The sequence below is a fragment of the Cupressus sempervirens genome, chromosome 10, assembly GCF_028749045.1.
Source record: "Cupressus sempervirens isolate cs-2001-9-10 chromosome 10, ASM2874904v1, whole genome shotgun sequence".
In the NCBI taxonomy this organism is placed as follows: Eukaryota; Viridiplantae; Streptophyta; class Pinopsida; order Cupressales; family Cupressaceae; genus Cupressus; species Cupressus sempervirens.
This window is the reverse complement of record NC_143127.1, coordinates 728,213,435-728,232,153: the sequence shown is the minus strand read 5'-3', so window position 1 is coordinate 728,232,153 and position 18,719 is coordinate 728,213,435. Positions and strand designations below refer to the sequence as shown.

The 18,719-nt window shown below is 34.5% G+C and overlaps 1 protein-coding gene across 1 annotated transcript; it reads left to right on the top strand.

Annotated features, from left to right (window-relative positions):
- Window positions 1-17,341: 17,341 nt before the first annotated feature.
- On the top strand, window positions 17,342-18,394 carry LOC149535896 (uncharacterized protein At1g66480-like). The gene is made up of 2 exons (XM_089805571.1): window positions 17,342-18,003; window positions 18,107-18,394. The coding sequence occupies exons 1-2, from the start codon at window positions 17,389-17,391 to the stop codon at window positions 18,155-18,157; spliced, it is 666 nt and encodes a 221-aa protein (XP_089661697.1). The 5' UTR covers window positions 17,342-17,388; the 3' UTR covers window positions 18,158-18,394.
- The last annotated feature ends 325 nt before the right edge of the window (window positions 18,395-18,719 follow it).

The window sequence follows — 18,719 nt, the reverse complement described above, 5'->3', positions numbered from 1 at the left end:
GGATTCTTCCCTGTTAAAATCTTTAGAGACTATTAGGTCTCACCTTGTTAAAGAATTTTATACTCACAATGAAGTAATGACTTTGTTAGGAGGTTTATATAGGTTTGTTAAAACCACTCTATTAAGAGCTTTACCCTGTCTCAATTAAGAATAACTGATTCAATACCTAATCCTCAGTTTACATTCTAAGATGATCTTGGGTATCCTCTTTTCTATATCTCCAATCTGATCTCCTGATCTGATAACTCTATTTAGTCCTCCACTGCTCTGATTTCTCTATGTCTAATCTACCTTCAAACTTAGTCTTCACTTCTTCACATGAACATATATTCATGCATTCCTTCCTTCACACTCACATAAGGTATATGCTTCTCTCTCTCTCTCTCTCTCTCTCTCTCTCTCTCTCTCTCTCTCTCTCTCTCTCTCTCTCTCTCTCTCTCTCTCTCTCTCTCTCTCTCTCATTTGACATATGATTCTGGGGTTAGAATCCTCCTTAAGTGGATGTTCTATGAAGGTTTTATATCTTGATAGATGACTTACATTTCATCATCTTTTGTCATTTCTATCTTATTTTTTGATCAACTGAATTTCACTCCTTGGGATCATTACCTTCTGAAATGATGTGTGATCATCTTCTTAGTTGGTTGTAAAAATATTAAATGTCATATAAAAGTTGGCTAAAATAGTTTACATATGTATTTGTGTCAGTACAAACTTATATGTCAAAATGAACTGCTTGGCACTTTAATGCTCTGACGTTTGTTCATGTAGACTTCTTCATGTCATCACTCAGCTTCTATATACCTTCTTGCTCAATAATCAATGACTTTTCAATGTTCTTAATCTCAATTATATGTCTCAATGTGTAAATGTGTTCAGTTGCAACTGAATACTTGGCAAACACTATCCTGCTCGGTATAAGCTTGGTATGCTCGACCTTTACTAGATAACTCAGTCACAATGATGACCATGTAATATTGCATAGTAAATGACTATATGTTTGGAAACTAATCAACAAAATAGGTTTAGAGATCAATAATCTCCCCATTTGACATTAGTGGCAAAAATGCTTTGTCATGAATAATCATTTCTTTCAAAAATGAGTACTCTCCCTGAGATCATAGTTTGAACCTGTGAAATCTGATATCTGATGTCTGGTCTTTGATCTTCTTATTTCTTATTTCCTCTTTTCATATTCCCTTATATCCCCTTTTTAAAATTCTTTTCATACTCTATCCCCCTTGTTTTTGTCACTAATGAAACTTGGGGCTATTGGGACTAATTGATACTTATCAAGGAATTGTTGATGACTTGTCACAATGTGGGCATAGCCTTTATTCCATCTCTCCTTAACTTGATCTAAATTTTCAAATCAAATTTCTAGCTCAGTAGCTAGATCAATAAATCTTGTTATATGTGAAAAATGTGTCTCTTTCTTCAAAAAAAATTTGGTAACAGATGTTTCCTTCTAAATAATATTTATGTGTGAGAGTAACTGAAGTTGAATCAGCATCAACTTGTGCCTGATCTCTCTATCTTTAGCCATGAGCTTAGTTATGCCTAATCTTTGTATCTTTAGCCATGATCTTGGTTAACCTCTTTTGACTAATTATCAATTCATTATATGAGGATGAGGTTGAACTTGCATTCTTTCCCAATGTAATAACTATTGCTCTTATGCCTACATGCAGAAGCTCTAATGAACATGTAGTATCTATTGTAAAGATATCAATATCACACAATTTTAAATGTAATAAATTAATGATTTACAAAATTGTTTCCAGTCATGTGATTGATGTAGAAAGCTCAACTTGTCTATGTACAAGTTCTTGTGAGACTTTCTCTAGCACTTTATGGACCATTCTTCTTTCAGACCATTGCAATAATTTGTCATTAGTCTCTTTCCTTTCGTCTAAATCTTATCAACTAAATATACAAACTAATGCAAAATTGTATGCTAATTATTTAAATGTGTGATCTCAAATGCATCTACAAAAATATCTTTGACAATATGTAATATTTGCCTTCTCTTCTACTCTCTTTTTTTGTTGTTCTTGCTTTGCCTTATGGCTCAACAAGGATTTTAGCTCTTGCATTTGTTCAAGTGCGAGGTTGTTCAAATCATACATAGGTAATGTGATTACCTCATCAAGGCTCAATGGCTCATCATCCTCAACATATGAGTCACATCTTAATATTGGGAGGGTGTATCACTTGGTAGTGATAATTGTAGTTGTTTCCCCTTTTCACTTGATCTTGATCCTAGATATTTCACTAGTGTAGCAATCACCTATTGCATAGGTGTCATAGTTGTATGTTATGTAGCATTTTCACTCAGTAATTGAATAAGAGCTCGATTAGCCTCTTTCATTTTTTTTGTTACTTCTTCTTCTACCAATTTAGTGCATGTGTCTTTTTCAAAATTTGCCTCTTTTACAAAATAGGCATACAAGTTAATGATGTAAATACAATTAAAGCATTTCCAAGTTTCTCGACACTTGTATCCTCTATAGCCAATTTCACATCAATATCATCAATCTTTTTATTTTCAAGCTTTGGATAGTCTACGATATGTAGTAAAATTGGGTTAGTACAAAGTTTTCTTGTGATGCAGGAGCATCCTGAGTCTAAGGGCAATCTTGCATCACCCAAAAATATTTTATTTTCAGTCTTTTCTATTTTAATAAGGACTAGTAGATAGGGTGGTTAGTATTTATGGGAACTTTCTATTTTTAGTAAGTTTGTTATATGAGCTTGGAATGTTCTCATTTTCTACAAGAAGGTTCATTTAGAGATATAAGCCCACCATAAAAATCTCATTGCTCCAGCTTAAGTATTAAAGAAATTATTGGTAATTTTTAGTGGAACAATTTGTAGAAAAATCTGCAGGCTCACTGTTGGAGGCCTTAAAGTGCTTGGATAAGGTCCGAAAACTCAACAAAAGGGCACAAGTACAATTTTGAGCCTGTAGATCATGAGCTAGCATTTCCAAAAAGTGGTTATAATAGCCAATCGGAGCAATGGTTTGTGAGTTATGTCTTTCCAAAGTTGGGCTATCTGAAACTTCTAAAATAATTGTCAAAAATGTATTTGGCCAACTCTATATGTTTTGTTATGGTCTGTCAGCCCTAAGTATTAAGTTTAAGCATCTAGAACTTCCCTGGGTGGCATAAAACTGCCTATGTAAGAAAGGCCTGAACATTGTCTAGGACATCTTCTGGTGATAGTTCGTAGCTTGTCTTGCAAATTATTGTGCTAAAGGAGCCCATGTGGGTTAGCATATTGTACTTATGAATTCTATAATTCTTCATGTGCAGTACAAATAAGAAGTCCATATTTTGTTCTTGCATTTGCTATTGTTTCTTTGTTTTTGTTATGAGTTTATGGTATTAAGGGGAGTACCCTGCATCAAGTGGTATTAGAGCTAGAGTTCTTGAGTATGTGAATAGATCGCCAATTGTGAGGCAATTTGCACCATGACTATGGTTTTGGTTGAGTGTGTAGACAAATCACTGATTGTGAGGCAGTCTACACTAGGGTTTCAACATAAGCACAAAAATGCCTTCACAAAGAGAGTGTGGCGAAGGAGCTGTAGGTGTTACACTTGAGGGTTTTTGAGCCCTCCAAAGGCATATGTAAGCATTAGAAGACCAAATGTGAAGAGGAATAAATCTTCCTGTAAGAGACAAAAGCAAGGATGAGGACGAAGTAGAAGAAAATTTTTAAGTAGAGGTAGTTCTAAATCTAAAGGAAGAGAGGCATTTTAGGGCCATATCCAAGATTGGAAAAAGACCTAAGTTTGAGGTTCCCACATTTTCAAGAAATCTTAATCTAGAGGAGTTGATCAATTGGATCAATGAACTAAAGGAGTACTTTGAGTATGAAGATATTGATGATCCTGATAGGGTCAAGTTTTCAAAGGAAAAATTGAAGGGACATGTGAAGATCTGATGGCAGGAGATTCAATTGGAGTGAGATAGAAAGGGAAAGGAAAAAATCACCAGACGGGATCAGATGAAAGATAAACTAATGCGACAATTCATTCCTATAGATTATGAGCTTGATCTGTTGAAGAAGATGCAAGGGATGAAGCAAGTGGGAAAATATATTCAAGAGTATACCAAAGAGTTCTATCGAGTTCTCATTAGAACCAGCAATGAAGAAGTTGATAAGGATAAAGTTGCTCATTATCTTAATGGGTTAAGGCCCAACATTTAGGATGAGCTAAGTCTAGTTTGAACGAGTAGTATTGAGGAGGCATGCCAATTTTCCCTAAGATTCAAGGAGAAACTAAGCAAGAAGTTCGGCAATAAGAATAGTGGAAGAGGTCATGGTGAAAGATCTGGTGGACGATCTTATGGTGGTCATAATGATGATCAAAAGAATAAGGATGAGGCTGGAAGTAGTAATCAGAACCAGAAGGGAAACAATTCCAATCATTTCCATGATGAGAACAATAGAGATCAGAGAGGAAGAGGTAGAGGATAAGGATCTGGAAGAGGAGACTTCCATGGGAAATGTTTTCACTATGGAGAATAAGGGCATAGAGCATTTGAATGTACCCAGTGCCAAGGAAGGACAGATCAAAGAATAGAAGGCTAGGCCAGAGTTACACATGTTGACGAAGATGCCAAACTCTCACATTCTAAATATGTTGAAAGAGGAGAAGTCCTAGTTAACCGAAGAGTCCTACTGAGTGATGAGAATGAACTTGAGCAAAGAAGGAGCTTGTTTCACACAAGGTCCAGATGTGAAGATAAGTGTTGTGATGTGATCATTGATGGTGGAAGTACTGACAATCTGGTGTCAGAAATGATGGTCACCAAGTTGAAGCTGAAGAGGTAGAAACACCTGCATCCATACCATATTGCTTGGGTGCAAGATGACCACAAGGTCATGGTCAATGAGCAATGCTTAGTGAAGTTCAAGACTGGAAGCTACTAGGATGAGGTACAATGTGATATCATACCTATGGACATATGTCATATGTTGTTGGATAGGTCATGGTAGTTTGAAAGGCATGTTGTACATGATGGGCGAGCAAATACGTACACTCCAACTAAGGATGGAGTGAAACATACGTTGAAGCCGTTGAAGGATAAAGAAGAAAAGGTATGTAGTGCTGCCAGAATATGTTTTGTTAATGGAAAAGAGTTTCTTAAAGGTATGAAGCATGAGCATATGTGTTTTTCTATAATTCCTAAAGATAGTAAACAAGAAGTAGAAGGGGTACCTATAGAAGTTGTAGATATGTTGGGAGAGTTTTTTGATATTGTATCAGATAATGTACCTGATGGATTGCCCCCAATGAGGAAGATCAGTCACCAGATGGATTTGGTTCCCGGAGCTAATTTGCAAAACAAGGTAGTGCATAGAATGACACCAGCAAAAAGTGAAGAGTTGAACAGGCAAGTTCATGAGTTGTTGTAGAAGGGGTTGATTTGAAAGAGTTTGAGTCCATGTGTTGTACCAGTACTATTAGCACCAAATAAGAATGGAGAATGGAGGATGTGCACAAATTCTTGTGCTATCAACAAGATCACCATCAAGTATAGATTTCCTTCTCGAGGATGGATGATATTATGGACTGTTTGAGCGGAGCTTAGTATTTCACAAAGATAGATCTAAAGAGTGGGTACCATCATATTCATATCAAAGAAGGTGATGAGTGGAAGACTACTTTCAAGACAAGGGAAGGATCATATGAATGGTTAGTCATGATTTTTGGGCTAACCAATGCACCGAGCACTTTCATGATGCTCATGAATGAGATACTAAAGGAGTTTCTAGGTAAGTTTTTCATTTTTTACCTAGATGATATATTGATCTTTAGTAGGACATTGGAGGAGCATTTGACTCATATTCACAAGGTGTTTGATAAGTTGAGGGAAGAAAACTTGTTGATAAACCTAAAGAAGTGCAGTTTTGTAAAGAAAGAGTTAGTGTATCTAGGATTTTTAGTCTCAAGAGAAGGTCTAAAATGGACCCATAGAAAGTGAAGGCTATCCTTGAATGGCCTACTCCAAGGAGTGTGACAAAGGTAAGATCTTTTCATGGACTGGATACATTTTATAGAAAGTTCATAAGAAGTTTTAGTAGTATTTGTGGACCCTTGACTAAAACAATGAGAGGGGATAGGAAAGAGTTTACATGGATTGTAGTAGCAGATAAGAGTTTTAATCTGTTGAAACAGAGAGTTGCTGAGCAGCCTATTTTAGCACTTCCTAATTTTAACAAGGCATTTCAAGTAGACTGTGATGCTAATGGTACTACAATAGGAACTGTTTTGAGTCAAGAAGGTAGACCTATTGCTTATTTTAATGATAAGTTTAATGATGCAAAAAGAAAATATTATGTTTATGATCAGGAATTGTATGCTAGAGTTCAAGCGTTGAAGAAGTGGAGACACTATCTTCTTCCTAAGGAGTTTGTTTTGTATACTGATCATCAAGCTTTGCAATATTTGAATAGTCAAGGAAAATTGAACCAAAGTCATTTAAAGTGGGTTGAGTTTTTGCAAAGTTATACATTTTTTTTGAAACACAAGAATGGGAAGTCTAACAAAGTTGCAGATGCTCTTAGTAGAAGACAACTTTTGCTGACAAAAATGCAGATAGAGGTGGTTGGGTTCAAGGAACTTAGTACTTTGTATCTAGATGATCCTAATTTTGGTGAAGTGTGGAAGGCTTATACAAAAGCTGTTACACTTGATATGACAAAGTGGTTAGATTTTATGATCCAGGATAGTATGTTGTTCAAAGGAAGCCAGTTGTGCATTCCCAGAAGTTCAATGAGAGAGAACCTCATCAAGAAGAAGCATAGTGGAGGATTGGTTAGACATTTTGACAGAGATAAAACTATAGCTTTGGTTGTTGAAAACTATTATTGACCACAATTATAGCAAGACGTGATGAAGTTTGTAAAAAGTTACTGAGTATGTTAGATTGCGAAAGGAGTGAAGTAGAATACAGGGTTGTATCAACCATTATCTATACCAGAGAAGCCGTGGGAGGATGTTAGCATGGATTTTGTTCTTGGATTACCAAGGACATATCATAGGTATGATTTTATTTTTGTGGTGGTTGACAGGTTTTCAAAGATGGTACATTTTATTCCTTGGAAGAAGACTAGTGATGTTGTTCATGTAGCAGAGTTGCTTTTAAGAGAAGTGGTGAGATTACATGGTCTACCAAAGAGTATAGTTTCAGATCGAGATACCAAATTTTTTGGGTATTTCTGGAGTACATTGTGGAAGAAGTTGAAGACAAATTTGAAGTTCAGTTCATCACATCATCCACAGACTGATGGATAGACAGAAGCTATGAATCATAGTTTGGGAAACTTGTTGAGATACTTGGTTGGAGATAAACCAAAAGGATGGGATATGATTTTACCATAGGCATAATTTGCATATAATAATTCTATCAATAGGAGTACTGATAAATCACCATTCCAGATTGTATATGGGAGTAGTCCCAGAAATGCTTCTGAATTGAGGTAGTTGGATAAAGGAGAGATAAGTAGTGTTGATGCAGAAGATTTCATTGAACATTTGAAGAACGTTCATGAGGAGGTGAGGAAACACATCATAAAGATGAATACATAGTATAAGGCTAAGGAAGATGTGAAAAGGAGATATAAGGAATTTCAGATTGGAGATGAAGTCATGGTTCATTTGAGAAAGGAGCATTTTCCAGTGGGTACATATAATAAGCTAAAGATGAAGAAGTTTGGACCATGCAAGATAGTGAAAAGCCATGATTCTGGAAATGCATATGAAGTTGAGTTGCTTGATGAATTGAATATTTCACCAATATTTAATATTTTAGATTTGATAGAGTATTATGAAGGAGGTGATGGAGATGAAGTTGCAGAAGTGCAGTGGAGTATTCCAGCAGCTAGTTTGGCTACACAAGAGATTGAGGAGATACTAGACAATCATATTGGAAAAAGTACTAGAAATAATCATCTTTTTCTCCTCCAGCTATTCATATCCTAATGATGGATCACAAAGTGTGATTCGAAATGTTGATGCAAAAATATGTCACACAATCGAATCCAAAATACACATCTTCATACATTATGAGGAATATCTGATCAAATGGAAAGGGAGGCCAGTTGAGGATTCATCATGGCTAGTAAAGGAGGTTAACCATCTTGGTTTCCCTCTGAACACCTGAGATGTGATAGGGTCACTTCTCAAATTACCTCAGATGGTTGATGGAGGAGCACCCTGGGTGTAAGGGAAATCTTGCATCACCCAAAAAAAATTTATTTTCAGTCTTTTCTATTTTAATAAGGACTAGTAGATAGGGTGGTTACTATTTATGGGAACTTGCTATTTTTAGCAAGTTTGTCATATGAGCTCAAAATGTTCTCATTTTCTATAGGAAGGTTCATTTTGGAGATATAAGCCTACCATAAAAATCTCATTGCTCCAGCTTAAGTATTGGAGAAGTTATTGCAAATTTTTGGTGGAACAATTTGTAGAAAAATCTTTAGGCTCACCATTGGAGGCCTTGGTGTGCATGGATGAGGTTCAAAAACTCAATGGAAGGGCACTAGCGTAGTTTAGAGTCTATAGATTAGGAGCTGGCATTTTTGAAAAGTGGTTATAATAGCTAATTGGAGCAACAGTTTGTGAGTTATGGCATTCCGATGTTGAGCTACCCAAAACTTCTAAAATAATTGTCAAAGATGTATTTGGCCAACTTTATATGTTTTGTTAGAGTCTTTCAGCCCTAGGTATTAACTTTGAGCATCTAGAACCTTCCTAGGTGGCATAAAACTGCCTATGTAAGAAAGGCTCGAACATTATCTAGGGACAACTATGGGTGATAGTTCACAGCTTTTCTTGCAAATTATTGTACTAAAGGAGCCCATGTGGGTTAGCATATTGTACTTATGAATTCTACAATTCCGCATTTGTGGCACAAATAAGAAGTCCATATTTTGTTCTTGCATTTGCTATTGTTTCTTTATTTCTGTTATGAGTTTATAGTATTAAGAGGATCACCTTGCATCATCTTGAATCTATCATTAAACTTTTAATATCCTTTTGTGTCAGTATATTCAAATTTGGTGGAGGAGTGTTAGTGTCATCTTCTATTATGATTGTCTCTTTTTGTTCACACTAACTAACAAGTTGTTTAATCTCCTTGGTCAGCTTGGCCACTTCTTGCTTGTAGTCATCTTCAAATTCTATTGTGTCTACACCTTCCTTTACATCCACAGATGGAGTAAGCTACCCAAATGCTTCTTTTCATATCCAAATGCTATCTTGCTCAACTTCATGAGCTTTATTTTTCAAAAAATTATATGCCCTATCTCTCAGCATAAACTTATTTACAAAATCTTTAAGGGCTATAGACATATGAATCTTCCCTAAATCTGGCATAACTTGTGCTAGTGGTGTCTCTCTTATTTTATTTTTGATGGACAGTTCCCACTTCCACTTTGCATCTATCCTTTTATACAACCCCACTAGAAATCCATCTCCCAATTCCAAGGGTGTATGCTTAAACTTGATCATCATGTCAATCATAGCTCCTTCAAGCTTAACGTGATCATCATTATTCAAAGAATTATAATGAATATCTTTGAATCCCATAACAATTATTCATTCTCTCAATTTTTCACATACTTGATCCATAGTCACTGGAGGGAGTCTCTTCACTATTTTAAGTTTGCAAGGTTCATCAGACTCGGTCTTCTCATTATTTTCCTCCTCCTCTTGTGCTACGATCAATTTCTCCTCGGCTTTGATTGTGTTGGATGTTTTTGTATTTCATCTAGTTTCATCTTCTTTGGTGGACTTCATGTGACTTTCTCGGCAGGGGGCTAAGACGTTTTTTTCCTGGTGATGATCATCTTTCTCTTTGGCTTCTAAGGTGTCACCATTCCTTGCATGTCCTTCTTCGAGTTGGCCTTTACCTTAGGCTCAATCACAACAATATTTTTCTACTTGGTAGCCTTATGCTTTACAACAGCAAGTTCTTTTCCTTTTCTTTCTTTGGCCTCTATAGGTTGTCTAGAACCTTCTTCTTCTTCCTTATTTCCACCCTCAAAAATATTTATTTTTCTTTGCTTTCCTACTTTGGGTGTGCTAGATTCAACAGTCATCTCAACAATTATAGTTTCATATGTGCCAAATTGCTCAGCATTTGCATCTATGTCTTTAGCTAGAAGTGCAATGATTGCTACAGTGACCTCATCTAGATTCACTTCATAGGGCATTAGCCTTAGCCATACTACCCTAGGAAAAATTGTTTAAGCATATCCAAAATCTATATCTACAATAACTTATACTTCATCGTAGTACATATCTACAACTAACTTAGGAATCCTCATTCTATTCCTCATCTTTGCTTTGAAATATTCAAAATAGTTGTCCATTATTGCTTCAAAGTTTTCTCCAGTATGTTAATTAAATCATTACTTTGCTCCATAGTTGTTCGATTTGTATCCCAAGAAATTATTCCAATAGTACGAAAAGAGTTTTGTACATAGAAAAATATACATATTAATAAAGATCCAAACTTACAAAAGGTATTCTTCTATTTCCTCAATGTCTCTAAGTTCTTTGTAAGTTGGTGAAGCTGTAGCTTGACACAATCATAAGAATGATACTTCTTCACAATTTTGTAGCCCAAATCTGCTACTACAAATGGTACATTGTACAACCTGCTAGATTAATAAAATTTATGTACAATTACACAAACAACAAATTCAAACAATGGGTCCTTAATTCCATCAATTGGCATAGCACGACCATTCTATTTTTCCTTGGTCAAATTTTCAATTCCATTCTTCGTTGCACTCCTTATACTTTTTGGTCGATCCAAGGTAGGGTACCCAATTACCCTACGAATGATATCCTTGTTTATTTTTATCAGCCCACCTTCTAACAATATTTTCATGTCACGGATGCAACTAAGCATAATCTTTATCTGTTCGACTTTAAAAACCTTTGGAAAACCTAGGGCATAGGTAAGCCTTTTCTTGGCAATGATGTTGTGTTCATCCTTCAAGATACTATCAACACATAGCTTATCATAAGCTACTCTAATCTCAAAATCTTAAATTTCTCCTACTTTGCATAGATAACAAGATCTTAAATCTTGAATAGTCAATACTCTGGCTAGAATTGACGATAAATCTCCAATATCATCAACAATGGTTTGGAGGTTGACTGAATTTTTGATGTTAGGTGGACTTTGATCATTTCTTATGATTTGTGTATTGTTGTCCTTCAACATTTTGCTTCCAGATGCCATTATGAACTAGGTTTTAAAAAAATCCTTTTGCAATTTCTCCTTTGAATATTTAACTTAACACTAAGAGTAATACTTACTTTATTTCACAAAATTCATTGATAAACTGCTATGATTAGTTAGCATTGGTCGCTAAAATCACTTCGATTGCCTTGAAATCTTCTTGTAAACTCTATTGATCACTTGGTGAATGAAAATGAATATACAAATTTGATAAATACCTACAAATCTTCATTCTAGGTCTACATGTAATGTCTTCGTACTTGGTTGGTGTATGATAGCTAACTTGATCTCCATTTCAGCTCAGTCAAGGTTACTCACTAGGCCATAACTAATTCATTCAGTCAACATATTACCTTCATTGATCACTCAGTCTATGCTGCAAAGCTTGGTCAATACATTTTGTACTACTGATACTCGATAGGCTATGATTACTCCTTTTTTAGTTCTTAATGCATCTTTTATTTATGCAGATATGAACCTTTATCACTTTTATGCTAGGAACTCATGTAAGATATTACATTGAGTGTATAGTTCCTATACACCTTCTTTCCTTAGAGAAATCTGGTGTGATCACCTGATCCATTGGATTGGGTGATCTCATTTTTGCCTTTTTTTTTGCTTCCAGCTCTCACTATTTCTATCCATGTCTTCTTTCCCTTGCATTTGTCATTTCCATTACTTGGTGCTAGTGCTCTGGTTTTACAGTTTCTATTGATATGTCCAACTTTGAGACAACTGAAATATATTATCTCTCAATTTAGCCATTTCTTATAATTTCCTCTAAAATGTGTTTTGATGCAATTCTCTAGAATGTGTTCATATTCTCCACAAAAGTGAAAATTGTATCATGTATTACAATCCCAATTGTAGGAATTTCCTTTCCTTAATGTATGAGTTTTTTTATAGGTATCCAATTTGACTTTTTTTTTAATTTGCACTCATGAGTTCTATGTCCATACTTTTGATAGTTGTAACAATGACCTTGGAATTTAGATACATTTCTAGTTGAGTCATTGTTCTTTGATCTGCATTCACGTGTTTTATGTCTTGCTTCCTTGCAATTAAAATAATTACCACCCAATTTAGGTTTAGGAGTTTTCTTGCCATTTTCACTTTTGCAAATGTTGGTTGTGTGTCCAATTTTCCCCATAGTAATGATATGTAGGTTTTCTTTTGGATTTTGTAATCCTTTTGTTCTCCACTTTTGGATGATTCTCCTTCTTTAGTAGTTGAAAAGTGCTATTTGTATTCAAGTTCAAAGGTGCCTTTTGTTCTAGATGACCTCAACAGTTCTTCAAAGTATTTGATTGCTTCATTTGGTTTTTTCAATCTCTCTATAAGAACCTTTTCATGCCTTCACTCAGTTTTCAATTGCTCATTTTGTAACCTTAGATTTGTGATCTCCAAATCCTTTCTATTTGCTTCCTGATTTGTAATTACTAGTTGATTTATAATAACCAGATGATTATTTGTAATCTTTTGTACTTCAAATGATCTCTCTTCAAGTCTGATAGTCATCTTTCTTTTGTCTTCTTCAGCAATGAGCTTTTCTTCCATTGCTTTCTTCTTTTGTTTCATTGCTTCACATATTGTTACTGATTGAATTTCTTGTTCTATCTTGAGATCATTTTCTTTTATTTGATAGGGCACTATTCTTCTCTAATAGTTCTATCAATGCTTCATCGTTATTACCAATCTTTCCACTGTCAACTAGTTCTTTTGTGTCAACTTCTTTGTATTGAGTTTTTTTTTTGAATAGCTATCTCATTTCTTATTTTTAGGGTTTTCCTTAACTCCTCATTTGTTGCTTCTAATTGTTGTAGTACGATCTAGATTTCAATCATCTAGTTCTCAATGATTTTTCCCATATTATACACTTACATCTCCATGATCTAATCCTCTCAAGCTGTTAGGCTTCTTGATAAGAGAATTGAGCTCTGATGTCAATTGTTGGAATGAGTTAATGGGAAACAAGATACTCAGGGGGGGAGGGGGTGAATCAGAATCTCATACTTTTGACCTCAAAACCAGATTTAATGAATTCACTCCTAATTCATCATATATAATAGATCTACCATTAAAACTATAATGTTGAAATAGAAATGAAATACATTACATCCATAAAAGGTTTCAAGACATAACATAATGATTTGGTTACCTAGAAACACTTCAATGTGAAGGTAAAATTGGGGTGGGGATGAAACCCACAAATCTTGATTGTTGCAACAATAAAGTTAACCTATTAGGGTTACAATATTTGATCATGAGATATGATCTACCCTATGAGGGATCTGCCCTATTAAAAGCTTCAAAGATTATTGGGTCTCACCTTGTTAAAGGATTTTACACTCACAATTAAGTGACGACTATGTTAGGAGGTTTATATAGGTCTATTAAAACCACTTCGTTAAGAGATTTACCCTATCTCAATTAACAATAATTGATTTAGCTCCTGGTCCTTAGTTTGCTTTGTAAGTTGATCTTGGGTCTCCTCTTTGCTATATCTCCAATCTGATATCCTAATCTGATAACTCTGTTTAGTCATTATTGCTCTGATTGCTCTTTGTCTGATCCACCCTCAAACTTAGTCTTCACTTCTTCACATGCGCATACACTCAGTCATTCCTTCCTTCATACTCACATAAGGTATACACTTCTCTCCTCTCTCTCATTTGACATACAATTCTAGGGTTAGAATCATCCTTAAGTAGATGTTATGTGAAGGTTCTAGATCTTGATCGACGACTTACACTTCATTGTCTTTTGTTGTTTCTATCTCATTTTTTGATTGGTTGAATTACATGCCTTGGGATCATTACCTTCTAAGATGATGTGTGATCACCTTCTTATCTAGCTCTACAAATATTAAATTTCATATAAAAGTCAGCCAAAATGGTTTACATATGTGTTTGTGTCATTACAAACTTATATGTCAAAACTAAATTGCTCAACACTTGAATGCTCTGACACTCGGTCATGTAGACTTCTTCATGATGTCACTTGACTTCTATATACCTATTTGCTTGACAATCAATAACTTGTCAATGTGCTCAGTCTCAACTATATTGCTCTACATGTACATGTGCTCAATTGCAACTTAATACTCAACAATCACTATCCTACTTGGTATAAGCTCGATATACTCAACCTTTACTAGATAACTCGGTTGCAGTGATGATTGTGTAATCTTGCCTAGTAAATGACTAAGTGTTTGGACACTAATTGACAACATAGGCTTAAAGATCAACATATGGTATTTATGTGTTAAGTCCTAAGTAGTTGCATTAGTCATTATAAATGATTATGTAGAATATATACTTCATTTTGTATGAACTTAGAATTTTTTTTATACAAGTAAAATGTATTCTTTAAAGAATATCTTATACTATTGTATTAATCTTAAAGTAACATTCAATTTTGTATCTCTTCTCCTTTTCTCTTTTCCAATTAAGAGAATATATTATATAATCATACCAACAACCCCCTCCTAAATCTTAGATGTTATTTGATGGGTGGAAGTTCCCCAGCAATTGAATTTCTCATTTTGGCATTATCTATAGCTTAATTATAAGTTTGAATATAAAATCAATGCTTAATTGTGATCTCAATTAATGTATAAATTCAAAAAAAATGTAGTTAACATGTAATAACTAATTGTAAACAAGAGCTCTTTGAGAGCTAGAGTCCCTGCCTCTAGGGAAACAAATTGGACGTAATATATATTTAAAATTATGGTTTTGAAAAGAGAAGTTATAAATTTTAGCAAATTTAATTTAGATTTTTAATTAATATTTTAAATTTTAGTTTTATAGAATAATGTTGCAACTAGCCATTGTATAAAAATATACAACTTAATGTAATGCATTATAAAATGACGAGATTTGAATTAATAGATTTTTACCCAAGAAATTCAAATTTTTTAAAATTTTATTACATAAGTTAAATTTATAAATTAATTGTTTTTAATTTTTTTATTTAATATATACTAAGTCTATATATATAAAGCAATACAATTCTTAATAGCAATAATATATTTTAATAAAAAATTAAATTTAATAATTATTGATTTATATAAAATTAATTTTTAAAATAATTTAAAATATATTAACATTTTTTAAAACTATTTTGAAAACTAAAAATTGTGATATTAATATTGATAAAGACATTATTTTTGTTGTGGAAGATAAAACCATGACTCTTTTAGAAATCTAATGAACTTGTGACAAATATGCAAAAGATAAAGTTGTAATTATTTTATAAATCTAATGAACTTGTAACAAATATGCAAAAGATAAAGTTGTAATTAATAATGAACTTGTCAAATATGGAAAAGATAGAGTTGTAATTAATGAATTCATTAATGCATGTTAGAAAATATTGTATTTTTTGAAGTGGGAAAATAAAATAAATCCCACCAAAAATGCAACGGACCAATTAGAAAAAGGTAATAAATCAATATAAATTAATTTAAAAATGTAAAATTTGTTGAACTTTAGAACTTAGTATTTTTTTTGGGTTGTGGGTAAACAAAAACATTAGTACCCTACCTATATGTAGATAGGGACTAATAATATTAGATTTCCATAAAACATAACTTTGGTAAGAACATGTGCATGGTTTTGTGTCAACATTTAGATTATAATCTACAATCCATCATTAAAATAATTTAAAACTAAGAAAGATAAAAAAAGATAACAAGTTACAAACCAAGACCATTGGAATAAAATAGCTAATTAGAAAATCTTGACAAGAAAACTACAATTAAAATTCTAAACTAGTTTCAAATGTATACGTACAAATCAACTAAGAATATGGAATCTCGAAATCATACTAAATCTCTAAGATATATAAAATAAAGGTCACAAGAATTTAAGAAATTAACAACTTTGACAACTTCCATATTAATAATTATTTTTATATATATTATATTAATCAGTTAAAGAATAAACAATAAAAATGTCTCTTAAAGGAAGTGTCTACAACTAAAACTTTGAAAACGTCCATATTAAAACTTACCTTGTATATTTTTCTATCAGAGGAATTTATATTAATAAAAAAATATAATACTATATAGTTGTCACGTGAAAGATATTCGCCTACATTCAAAAGATACGTCTTGATTCATTCGACAATCTGACAACATCCAAAAAGAGGACTACTATCATTTGAAAATTTAAAATGAAACATTAGAAGTATAACCTCTTTTTTTTTTTTTTTGGTTTTTTTAATAATGGAAACAACCGGATTACATAGATATCCGCATTTCTGTCTTTACAAGCTGATTACAACATTATGAGGTAGCATATATCTAAACCAGAAGCCGTCCTTCGACTAAGCCGCCACGTGCAGGGGGATCCAGTCCGTCAAAGTCACCCAAGGGTCGAACCTGGCCCAAACGTGTCTCCGGGGGTTTGAACCTTGATGGATGGCAATTTCAACTGTACCATCATCCTCACCAATTGTGCCCAACCAATTGAAGTATAACTTAGAAAAAGTAATAAAAAATTAAAATGAATTGGAAAACCGACTTTAAGAATTCAATATTTATACGGACAGATACTTTCCTGCTAATATCCACGGGCACGCTTTGAGAAATTAAACAAGACAGATTAGCAAAAAATAAAATACATAATACGCAGGTAATCTACTATATATTTTTCTACGGCGAAGTATTAGCCGGAGCATCTGTACATGCTTTTTGAATATGGAGCCCGTGAGGGAGAAAACATTGGAAAGTCTTCGCCCTACTTCACGCGCTATAAACCCCTCTAAAGAGAGAGAAAGAGCGAGAAGACAAAAGACTTTGTTTCCTTTCGAAGAAAAGTCGTGGAAGCCATGAATGAATACCCCACACCACTCTTTAATAGCGAGATCTTATCACTAAGGATTTGAAAAATTCAGACTTCACTCCGCCTCAAACGCTTCAATCCGATCAAATCGTGTTTTGGTGCGTATTTAGCGCTCTATGACTCACGGACTGCCGTCTTCCTCACGCAGTCCTCGCGCACTTATGGTCAATCTAACCAGGTGTTGTTATAAATTTCAATCAGCCTAAGTCGTTAATTGCACTCACAGAGCTCTGTTTTTCCGCTTTGGGGCATCAGAATCTAAAATGGGTAACGCTGCCGGATCATCCAGAACGGGGCGCCAGGTGAAAGTGATGAAATTAGATGGCCAAGTTATGAAATTTAAGCCCCCCATAACTGTAGAACAAATTCTGCAGGATTACCCAAATCATGTGATATTACTCTCCGATGCCGTTCGTCATGTGGGGATTCGAGCAAAGCCGCTGGAGGGATCCACGGAGCTTAAGCCCAAGCAGCTCTATTTTCTGCTGGAGATGCCCAAAACCGAAGCTTTTCGTGGCCCCGGTAGGGTTCGATCCGGGATCAACATGAGCGCCCAGTCGCGGCTGGAAGCCATGCTTTTGTCTCGGAGGTCCAGTTCAGATATCACTCCTCTTGCTTCCTCTTCTTCTCCCTGTTCTGTTTCAGGGAATTCTTCGCCCATGAAAGGGGAGGACGGGTCGATTAGGGTAAAAGTGAGGGTGAGCAAAGCGGATTTGGCTCGATTGTCTCTTCAGAGTGAAAATAGTTCCGAAACTGCGGCAAAGATTCTGGACATGTGCCTACATGACGGAGAGCACAAAAAGATGGAGTCTTGTAGCCCCAAATCGGTACAAAATCAGGGCTTTGAAACGCCCCGCCGATCCTGCACAAAAACAAAGGTAATGAATCGATTCTTTTTATTTCTTCAGCTTGATTTTCACTGCCAAGATATCAAATTGATGGGCTTTTTTGGCTGAGTTTTGTTTGAATTTATCTGTGCAGAAAAATCGAGTGAGATTTCTTTCTGATGTGCCGCACGCGGAAGTTTACTGATGTACGAGAATCTGAGAGAGATGAAGTCTAGTGCCTTTATAGAGAGTTTAGTTTCGAAGAAATCGCAATGGAGCTGAATATTGTATAGTCTGGTTGTACATAACTGCTTTAACTCGGTTGAAAGCTTTTGGGATCCTCGTTAGAGTTTAGGCGTACGCACTGTTTGTTCGGACGTCTCTGTTTGTAAGGGGTCATGTTGACGGATTGAGTATAATAATACTACTTTTTATTTGACAAGACTTGTGTTTCATGGGGCTCCATTTCATTTAATACTTTTCAATTTTGTTTCAGAGATAATGTAACGATGCTTTTGATTTGGGTAATGATGCTTAGGTTAGAAGATTTTATTATTATTATTATTATTATTATTATTATAATGGTGTTTAGAAAAGATAATGACGTTTTTATTGAGGTAATGATGTTTAGGTAAGATGGTAACTTTTTTAAGGTAACGTTTCTCTTTATTAAAAAATGTGGGGAGAAGGGTTTGTCTTCATTTGGGAAAATCAAAGGAAGAAGGGTCTTCACTTGGTTTCACAAATAAGTAATGATGTTTATTTTA